At 41.7% G+C, this 11,609-nt stretch overlaps 1 protein-coding gene across 1 annotated transcript in view; it reads right to left on the bottom strand.

Annotated features, from left to right (window-relative positions):
- LOC306923213 (endothelin receptor type B-like) overlaps positions 1-11,066 on the bottom strand; it is a 21,290-nt gene extending 10,224 nt beyond the window's left edge. Inside the window, exons 1-2 of the mRNA XM_079501239.1 lie at positions 10,898-11,066; positions 1,316-2,004 (exon numbers count right to left, since the gene is read on the bottom strand). Of these exons, the coding sequence (XP_079357365.1) occupies positions 1,316-1,732 (417 nt within the window). The 5' untranslated portion in view covers positions 1,733-2,004; positions 10,898-11,066. The remainder of the gene's footprint in view (positions 1-1,315; positions 2,005-10,897) is intronic.
- Positions 11,067-11,609: the final 543 nt, after the last annotated feature.

Below are 11,609 nucleotides of genomic sequence, written 5' to 3' on the forward strand. Positions count from 1 at the left end.
GATTGAACAATCAGCAGACTGACAGCTGATTACAGCCCGTATAACTCCCGTGATCTGCATGAACATTACATCTCCAATTTTGGATTTGCAAAAATGCAAAAAATATATATTTCGCTTTAGTCTGAATGAAAATCAGATATTGGTGGTAAGACAAATTTGGCATAACAGTCTGGTAAAAAGTAGTTAAAAGCTTAATTCAAATGTGATTTGTCTGTGACTGCTTTTAGAAACCAGCATGCTAAAATGTTTTACTCATCTCATCAACGGTTGCAGGGTATAAAGAGGGAGATTCTCCTGATACATATTTTGCCACTCGCCGGTGTTGCACGCTAAGAATAGCTTACCTCAGGTCACAACATGTCGCAGACGCAACACGTTGTGTGCTTGTAGGGTCTGCTATTCTCGGCCGCTTTTTCCACGCGACGGACCATAAATTAGGCTTATAAGTCTGTATGTTTGCCTGTGTGCACCTGGACTGAAAAGGTAAACCCTCTCATGAATAAAAGCATAGAAAAACCATACTGCATGCATGGTTTATAAACACAAACCCATGCTAATGGGAAAGACGCTGTCAACACTAAAGCCAAAGAAAGATACATTGGTTAGAATAAATGGAATGTACTGGCAGCAGTGACATTATAAATGAATTACATTCCACTTTTACTTTTTTCACTTTTACATGCCACCAATTACTTTTTACACTAATTACCACTTAAGGCTTAAGTGGTACATTATGGGGCTTAAGTCTTAAGCCCTATTTTATACTTTGTCGTAAAACCGTGTCACGTGGTGAAACCTGCCGATAGCATTTGATCTCATCTCATGTTGTGAGTTTGTAAATGTGCTATTTTGCTAAATAAATGTAAAAATATGTGAAAAATCAGAACACCAGTAGGTTTAAAGTGGTTAAGTGTCTTCGTGGGTGTATTTTTTAATACTTACCAGAAACCCAACAAAAAATGATTTGCCTCATTTAGCATCTCAACAAACCAGATGTCGGCATGTTATGCGTGCGTGCGTGCGTGCGTGCGTGCGTGCATGCGTGCGTGCGTGCGTGCGCATGCGCGCGTGTGCATGTGTGCGTGTGTGCATGTGTGCGTGCGTGCGTGCGTGCGTGCGTGCGTGCGTGCGTGCGTGCGTGCGTGCGTGCGTGAGTGCGTGCGTGCGTGCGTGCGTGAGTGAGTGTGTTTTACAGCAGCGATTCCCAATCCTTTTAGCTCAAGACCCAAAAGAGAAATTAGACGTTTGCCCGGGACCCAAAGTGGTGAAAATAGCAGATTGGGATATTTAGCAGAGTTTTACAGTATTTCTTTACCTTGTACACGTTGATAGGGATGGCGATCAGAATGTAGAGCAGGTCCCCCAGCGCCAGGCTGCCTATGAGCACGTTGGGCCCGTTCCTCATGCACTTGTTCTTGTAGATGATCCTCAGCAGCGTGGAGTTCCCGATGATCCCCACCACGAAGATCACGCACGACACCACCGTGTTCACGTACTTGAAGGCCAGCTGGATCTCCGTGCGCTTTATGCACATGGGGGGGAAGGCGCCGCGCGGCCGGCCCGCGTCGGCCGGCACCGGGAGGGGAGGCGCAGAGGAGGCGTTGACCGAGGAGGAGGAGGAGGAGGAGGAGGTCCCCTTCGCTCCCGGGTCGTCTGGAGAGTCCCGGCTGAACCGCAGAGCTCCAGCCGGTGTCACCGTCAGGAGGAACAGCAGGCCAATAACAGCCCTCATCCTCTCACAGAGCGCGCGCACACACACACACACACACGCACACACACACACACACACACACACTCTCTCTCTCTCTCACGATGACTCAAGGCCACGCAACCGTAAACTCAAAGGCACAGGGGGAAATACCCAGCACATGCACACAGACATATACATGCACACACATTCACACAAACAAACACACACACAGCACACAAACACACAAACACACACGCTGGGCCTAATTCCAGACCTGGGGGCTTGGGTTTGTGTCCTGACTGCTGTCACGGGGCCTGCAGGGAAAGTAGAAGAGACACCAGTTATTATCTGTGCTGCTGATATTAAACACAAACAGGAAGCCCATCTGCACGTGTGAAAAAAATATGACGCAGGTTTCTGCAAGTGGGACATCAAGGTCAACAACATCTGGACGCGAAGTGATGACAGGCGACCCCGTGACCCCGCGATTCCTCATGTTGTGTGCTGAGTTCCACTTAACATCTCCTCAGGACCCGTGAGCTAAATTCAGAATTCACGGCCACTCGCTCACTCTCACTCGGTCACTCCAGCATGGCGGTGTCACGTGAAATTGGTGATCTGCTGAAATGTGTGACAATCGTGTAGACGTAACGTCAGTGTCCGAATGTAAATCATTGCGATTCGTTTATTAGAAGAGTTCAACCTACCGGTATTCAGGTCACGTATTTAAAGACCTCCATGTAAATAATGTGAAGTCCACAAGATGGTCAAACATTATGTTATGTGAGTACCGGTATTTCATTTTGTTTTGACATTATATAGACATTGACATTATATAGAGCACCGAAGTCTGACGTCAATATCGGTCAAACTGTGTTTGAAAAAACATGTCATCCCGGCCGTTTCACTCAATCAACTGACTGAGAGAAAACGCTATTGTTACTGCTATTGAATTAGTTACATTTTCGCTAGAAAGCAGAATGTCATATATGAGTGACTGACTGTCGCAAACGATACAGAGACAGCACCCTGACAATAACGCTTTGTTTATTTTTGGACGACAATGCTTATAAGAAATGATTTTAAGATGACCCCATGTTATTCTCCATAGAGAAATTACTTCCGTGAACCAGGCAGAACCAGGGTTAACCAGCCGTAAATAGCAGATCTACAAGCTCTGCGAGGCGTTGTGGACTCGGCTATTTTTGGCAAAGGTTTGGCAAAGGTTTGGTGTAGGGTGAAAAAAAGAGCAGACCAAGTACTGAGTTTTGAAGGTTTAAGTGCTTACCATATATTTCCAAAGCGTATATCTTTTCTACGTCCGAGCATAGACATGGCAACGCCCTGCCTGCCTGTGATTGGTCTACCGACACTGAGTTACCAGAGTTTCCTCCGATGTGGAAGATACAACCTTACATACCGTGAGGTTAATCCGTGGTGGGAAATAAATAAATAATACAAGTACGATATAATACAAGAGAATGACAGCAATTGGCACACGCGGCAGTACATTTTATTTTTGTAGAAGAGGCAAACTAATACTGTTTATACCGTTGGCCTGTTTATTGGTATACATTGAAACACTATTGTACTGTAAACAGGTCTCTTTTCCCTTGATCTTTATCTTTTTTTAGTATAATAGTATTAGTTTAATTAGATTAATACACGATAATCAACACTTAACACTTTAGTACACAGCCAAATCAAATCATAGTACATACGTACGTGTTCAATCAATTATTCGATCAAAGCAAACGGCACAAACAATATTAGTTTGCCTCGTCTACAAAAATTAAAGTTACAAGTTACTGTCGTGCGTGGCGTGCCAAGCTGTCATTCTCTTGTACTTGTATTATTTCCCACCATGGAGTAACCTCGCGTCACGGAGGACAGTCTGGTGAGACCATGGGGGCAAGACGGGCAGTGTCGGTAGGCCAATCAGAGGCATGGCGGGGCGTTACCATGTCTATGCTCGGACGTAGAATAGATATACGCATTTCAAAATAGTAGCCCTGCCTCAAATAGTCGCCTGGTTCCTTTTAAATGCCCGGGATGTGAGTCTGACACAATTTTGCATATTAAAGCCCCGTCCAAATGATAGCAACAGAATCCAACACACATCGTGCTGTCAAACAAGTCTATGAAGCTATCTATGAAATCTTTGAAAATGTTTTATCTGCAACTCAACGTTATACACAGTATGTAGTGGGGGTCCCTGCTTCATCTTAATCTCAACTAAGGGCTCCTTGGGCTGAATAACATTGAAAACCTCTATTCAGATTGTCAGGACATACTGTATAAGGCCAAAGGTGAACAACATGGGGTAATTCTATACCATAATTCTATACCATAATTCCCCCCAAAAAAAGTAAATAACTATCTGAGTGAGCAGATAATACGTACTTGGACCGAATCAAACATTACCTCAGAGGGAAGACAAAATGTTCTGCATATCACACCCAACGTTCCGATATGCATCATTTATTTTGTACTTTCAGTCTGTGACTGTCTGTCTGACACAAAGTAGTGCACAAAAGCGCTCATGCAGGACCAATTGGATATCAATTCAGAATCCAAATATATCCAAGGTTGTGTTGCCAATAAAGATGTTTGTGAATGTCAAAAGCACTTGCAATTCTTGATTAGTCATTGTTGAGGCAAACAACATTCACATTATAAGATATAAGTTTGACACATGGGAAGATTGATAAGTTTAATACAGGAGAAGAACTTTAAGCTGGTGTTGAAGTAGTTCTCTAAAGAAAGCAGGGATGAGAACACCGTTCTACAGTAGTGGAAAGTATAGCTAAGTGCATTTACTCAAGTCCTGTACTTTAATAAGTACACTTTTAAGTACTAACCCTAACCCTTTTACTTTATGTGATGTAAGGAAAGGGAGTTCGCAGGTGAGCTTCACAGGTGAATTAACAGAACATCAAGGCACTGGGGAAATGGGAGTGACGAAGGCACAGTGTCCACGAGTGACAGCAAAGACTGCCAAAACCAAAACAAACAATAGAAAAGCAAGATACTCCAATCTCCACTTTAGAATTACACCCCATATGAGTGATGACTCGAGTGAGTAGGTTGTGAGTCTATTAATTCCAATGAGAGAAGTGAACATGAACACAGCTTCTGACGCATTCTTTAGCCCCATGCATGGTCACTGAACTAAATATTGAACCTATTCTTCACAAGCTACAGCACTAAAGCCTCACTAAAAAAAGAGAGACAAAACAGGAGAAAATCGACGTTGTTGCCGACCTGTCTCTATCTGAGCAATGCACTCTCGCGATATCTAGCAATCATAGGACGTTCACGAGATCTGATGTCAGATGGCACCAACTTATGAGACCTTTGTGTACCATTTTGTACCTAGTGGCGAAGCGTGGGATGCCATTGCTTCCTAAATGAAGCATGAAGCTTTGGGCAAACTGGCTGACTTCCTGTATCTGTCATGTGGGTGGTCACGCAGAAGGGAGAAGTTGCCCCTGAGGGCTTTTCAACAGAAAGGGAGTTCAGGGGCTTGCGCACACACACACACACACACACACACACACACACACACACACACACACACACACACACACACACACACACACACACACACACACACACACACACACACACACACACACACACACACACACACACACACACACACACACACACACACACACACACACACACACACACACACACACACACACACACACACACACACACACACACACAGAGGAAACAAGAGCAGATTGTACAGAGCCAACTCAGGTCCGCTTCACTACTGAAGGTTCAAGTAGTAAAATCCCAACTAATACAGCGACAAAGTTATCAACCTGTTATGTAAAAAGAATTGCTCTTGCTGTCGTAAATAAATATAAATACATGTATAGAAACTGAATAAGTAATGAGTGAGAGAGAAAGAGACAGAGAGACAGACAGAGAGAGAGAGAGAGAGAGAGAGAGAGAGGGCTAGGGGAGAGGGACAGAGAGAGTACTATCTGTACCGTATTGACTACTCTCACTGAGTCAATTAACCACAAAACCCTCTAGAAACTGGACTTTTTTCCGCCTACATCAAATCTCTTTGCCAAAAATAGCCCATCTAGTAGATCTGCAATTGTTGTCTATATGGATGCTGAGGCGCAAGTGGATAAATGTACTTCTGTAGAGGCTGAACATAAGCTTTAACTGTCACAAATCCAGTCTGACAACTTAAAATGTAATACTTAAATACCGGTATTGACCGAAAATTGTTGCACAACCAAAATGTATGAGACAGTCAACTGAAAACATTGGAAACCGTTAGGACTCAACCTCTTCTTTTTTGCCGCCTTATTAAAAGAAAACTAGGCTGACCTATTCTGACTTAGTCATTGGAATTTCAAAGTCATTAACACAATGACGTGTTTTTATTTGACAACTTAAATAAAGGGCCAAAGGGGAAACATTTTTCTGCATTTGACCCCAGCAAAGTGATTCAGAGGATTGAACCGGGGCCCTTCTGATTCCTGAAAGCCCGATCTATCTACACTACAGTATAGTGAGGCTCTGCTGTCCCTTAGCCCCCAAGGTACTCTAGAGTCTATAGAGCCCAGTGCTTCTCAAACGGTTTCATGTCAAGGGGCCCCAAAGTGAGATATATTTGGCCGCGGATCCCCCCATCTGAAAATGTTTAGTGCCAAGGAAGAAGATGTATGTTAAACAAAAAAATTGGAACAAAACATTTCCGATATTTTGTAAATATTTTTAAAAGCAGATGTAGGCCACAAACTCACTTCGTGCTATGCTGCGAGCTTGTACATCTGCTATTTTTGAATAACCAATGTGTAAAATATGGATAAAGGGGTTAAAATGATTGATACATTTTTTAGCTGGGGACCCCCTAGAACCCACCCAAGGACAGGGGTCCCCGGACCCCACTTTGAGAACCACCGCTCTAGCCCCCAAGTGGCTCCAAGTTACTGTAGTAATATAGTAAAATATAGCAGAGTTCACAGAACTTCACACCAACTATAAAATAAATACAATGGTGAACAATATAGTTATCTTTATATGTGAACAGCTCTTTAGGTACTCTAAGGCCAGTGGTTGTCAAAATGGGGTTCTGGAACCCCCAGGGGCCCTTGAATGGGTTTCAGGGGGTCCCCAGCAGCTAAATGAGTTTACGGTAACCACTTTAAGCCATACTTCAGCTTTTTACAATACCCAATCTACACAATCTCACAACAGTGAGATTGTAGCCTAGATCATTTTCAAAACAAAATCTTAGTGTTGTCAATTTAGAGTATTTTCATTTTAATAAGTTACAAAGCTTGTATGTGGGTACCTGGCAGGACATATTTTCAGATGGGGGTCCACGGCCAGATACATTAATTTGAGGTCCTTGACATGAAATAGATTGAGAACCATTGCCCTATAGAGTGTAAGGTACTGCACACCTCAGGTTGGTCTTTGGTCCTATACTGTACATAAAATATGGAATGGCTTCAGTTTCTTGAACCAATAAGACTCCAAACTAATCTTGTGACATTCAGCATGCATGCAAATAAGAGTTAAAAAAAACCCTGAAAACAAAATAACCCACATTAAAGGTTCTTCCGTTTGTCGGAAAAACTGCAAAAGAAAATCACACCAGTCTGCAAGGACCTTAAGACAGGAAAGAACAGCTTTATGTGACGGCTTTACCATTTACACTAAATTAGAAAATCAGCTTTACCATTTACACTAAATTAGAAAATCAAGACAAAAAAATAATCTAATTTCACAGTCCTTAAAAGAGTTTCTAAACAGTTTTACTGGTTAAGGAACAGGATTAGCGTGTTAGATGTAAGACAACAGACCAGTGTATATAGTTGACCTACTGTACCAGACAGTGATGTTTGTGAAATAGCTTGGAGGGAATTCATGTAAATCGTGCACTTGGAATCCAATATTAGATAGGTCAGTACATGGTTGAAACGCCAAATAATTGATAGAAGAGATTTTTCAATGGATTCTGTTACTATTGGGTATGCTAAATAACATACTAAAATGTAAGAACAAATAACTTCTGGAAAGGCATAATTTTCAAGATGGTGTCCACAATGGCTGCCGGGAGCTTAAAATGCCTATAAACTGGGATTTAATATGTAAAAAATCATAACAATTATGCACTCTGTGACAAGTTTTAGATTTTTTTCAAGGTGTTAGGTATGGGCATAAGGTTTCAAAAACCATCGCAAACAAGTTGGGCTCGCCCCCTAGTGGTCCGTTTGCAAAGAATCCAATATTAGATAAGTCAGTGCATGGTTGAAACCCCAAATAATTGATATAAGAGCTTTTTCAATGGATTATTTTACTATTGGGTAGGCTGAATAACATAGTAAAGTAGGAAAGTCATAATTTTCAAGATGGCGTCCACGATGGCTGCTGGGAACTTATGCCCATACCTAATACCATGCCAAAAATCTAAAACGTGTCACGTTGAAGTGCATAATTGCTGTGATTTTTTACATATTAAATCCCTCACTTAAAATGCCTATAAAACGGGAAGGTCAATCTTGATGATTTTGGACGAATTCCCTCCCAGCTAAAAGCCATGTTTATGAAAGACACAACTTTGCTCTGATGACCAGCTCAGGGCTTTTTGAACTTGAGTTGCAACTGTCCTCTGTATGCTTTATACCTATTTTTAATTAACCAACGCTAAAATCTAAAATGACTAATGATGCTTTCCCGATTTTAAGGGTTTAAGCTGTCTGTGGCATGAAGAGATGCAGTAGACACTAGACAGGACATATGTGTAGTCATGGAGGATTCTTTGTGTTTGATACATTTGGTTTAAAAACACTTGAACCCTAGCAATCTACAAGCTCACTTTTGCTAATTGCTACAGTAATTTCGGTGAAGATATTTTAGCGTATAGAGGGACAAAAGGAGGGGCCAAGTGTAGACCCCTGGGGGACTCCATAGTCAACTAAATATGCTACTCGTAGTGTATAGGCCTATGGTTTAAGTGGTTAATATGGGTGCATTGATTGATTGATTGATTGAAATATTTATTAACAGTTTGCAGAATTACAATACATTTCAAGCACAAACTCAATACAAAGACTGTTAACTGTTCAATTCATCAAAACATTTAGAGACGCACAAATAGACACATATAGCCAAAGAACAGAACAGGAATTCATCATAAAGGAGGTAAAAAGGGAAAAGACACATATACAGTGAGGGGAAAAAGGGGTGGCTGGTGGGGGGGATTCAGATTTTACGGGGGCCAGTTTCGAATTGCAGCCGTCCGTAGGTGCCCTTTGAGTAGACCTGTGTGTGTGTGTGTGTGTGTGTGTGTGTGCGTGCGTGCGTGCGTGCGTGCGTGCGTGCGTGCGTGCGTGCGTGCGCGCGTGCGTGCGTGCGTGCGTGCGTGCGTGCGATTTTCTTTTTCTTTCTTTTTGAGTGGTGCAACCACTCCAAGGAACAGCAATGTCCTAACCTATGTGTGCGACTATGAGTAGCAGTAGGGGCAAAAGTGGCGCTGTTGTGCCAGAAACAGTGAGAGAGAGATAGTGCTGCACTGTTGCCTGCTAATGCGAGACAGAGAGAGAGAGAGAGAGAGAGAGAGAGAGAGAGGGGGGAGATGGGGGGTGTAGGGGGAGAGGGGAGTTGCACCACTCAGTTCACACGGATGTGATTTTTTTCTTTCTTTCAACGATGCACAACCCCTTATTTATGCCTTTCTCACAAATCACTTGGACTAGCCTACTGTAATTCACTTTTTCTCTGGACTCCCCAAAAAGTAAATCGCCTTCAACTCGTTCAAAATACAGCAGCTAGAGTCCTTACAAGAACCAAGAGATATGACCATGTTCTTGCCTCACTGCACTGGTTACCAGTCGTTCAGAATTGATTTGAAAGTGACCTCTTGTCCCCTCACATATATCTGAATTATACCCGTAATCTTAGATCAGCAGACAAAGTTTTACTTGACCCCCCCAACAAAGCTGGTAGTGGTATAGACCATTTCAGTGTCCACTTTTAAAATACTTAAAAAAACTCATTATTATAGAAAGGCTTTTAATTACTTTGAATAAACATCTTTCTGCTTTTTCTTTTTTCTTTTCTTTTTCATTATTTTTGTATTGCTCTTTTGCTTTTGTTAATTTCCATTGCTGACTTGTTTTTGAAAAATGCTATACAAATAAAGTATATTATATCACAATAAAATGTCTTAAACAATAATAAAAACATACATTTTCATACATTTTTCAACAATAGGCCCTAACCCATCTTCAGAAATAACAATAACCCAAGAGATATACGCCTGCTTGTGTTAGGTTAGGTGAGACAACATAATCATTTATGATTGTTTCTCATCCAGCACCAAGGTTATGGGAAAAATATTATAATCGTATAGACAATAAGAAAATATTTGGCTCCATGACGACTGGGAGGCTCCATGCATGCAAGAAAATAGCCTACCTACAACTGTGCACTATTAATGTTAACAGGTCAAATATTGTTTAATAAATAAATATGTGCCACGCACCGCACCTGTATGCATCATATATGAACTATCTGCTACTTTGCAGATAGTAACCACTTTAGTCGCGTACATCATCAATATGTCCTTAAGATGTTGTTCTTACATCATAATGTTCTCATTTTGATAAGACTCAATGAATGTCAGGTTTTCTTTAGAATAGTCTATGAAACTGATTTGCTATGGGTCCAGTAGCACAGTGGTTCTTGAAATGTTTATTTTCAAGGACCCCCATTTGGTGCAACTCAGAGTTACACACCTGTAATGGTTCATTTGGAATTGGACCGCACCTTCAAAGAACCTCTTTGTGTGTTTCTATGATAAAATTATTCTCCATTTGTATGTCCATAATTTTGACAAAAATGTCCAGGCACATGCCCTGCACATATCCTCAACAACTGGGCAAAACTATAGCCTCTAGCCTATAGGCTACTAACTAACTAAAACATAAAAATAAAATAAAAAAATTAGATACAAATTGGAAAACTATGTGTAGGCTATATGTTTTAAAAGTAGGGCACAAGTCATGTGATTGCAGTTTGACTGTGCGTCATCCAGGGTCGCTGGCTGGAGGAACTCAAATTGAATTAAATCAAGTTCAAATGCAACCAATTTACCGTCTGCGCGCAAAGCCCCTAATAAAAGACAACAGCACGCACTGCGGTTCCGACGCAGTTCCGACTCACCTTCAGCACCAAACGTCACTTCAATGCCAAGTTCAGGAACAGCAACAACCTGTTTTTTTAGTCCGGCAATGTCCGTTAATTGGCCGCGTTAATTGCGCGGTGGGTGATTGGTGATCCAAAAAGTTTCCTACAGTATGTGCGTTCCCGTGTCCAGTGTTATGTCCGCTTGTTCCCCAGCAGGCAGCAGAGAGTCCTGTGCATTGTGACGCCCACACACGCTGTCTGCTGCTTATAAAGCCATGAGCCCTGGTGCTCATCACACAGCCAATCAGAGCACAGATAACAACATCTCCCTCCTGCAAACATTTAGCTCGAGACCCAAAAGAGAAATGTGATGTTAACTTGGCAAAATAGCAGTTCTACAAGCTCAAGTTAACGGGGTTGCTGCATGCTTCTGGCCGCATTGCAAGTTTGCATATCTGCTATGTTCACTACTTCATTAGGATATACATTTGTTTTCTAATTATTTTAGTGTTTTGTTTTGTTTTTGAGAGAGAGAGAGAAAGAGAGAGAGAGAGAGACATTTTTAGAAAATCTTTTAAAATAATATAAATTTCAAGTCTCACTATATGTAACCTTTTTAATTAATACAATGTGATTTTGTCCAATAATAAGTTAATACAATATAACTTACATGCAATCATGATGGGGTGGTTGTATTGTGTCTCCCCCATGCTCTTATATAGAGCGTCGCAGTCCCGCCCTCTTTCAT

The sequence above is a fragment of the Electrona antarctica genome (genome assembly GCF_951216825.1).
Source record: "Electrona antarctica genome assembly, chromosome: 1".
Lineage (NCBI taxonomy): Eukaryota > Metazoa > Chordata > Actinopteri > Myctophiformes > Myctophidae > Electrona > Electrona antarctica.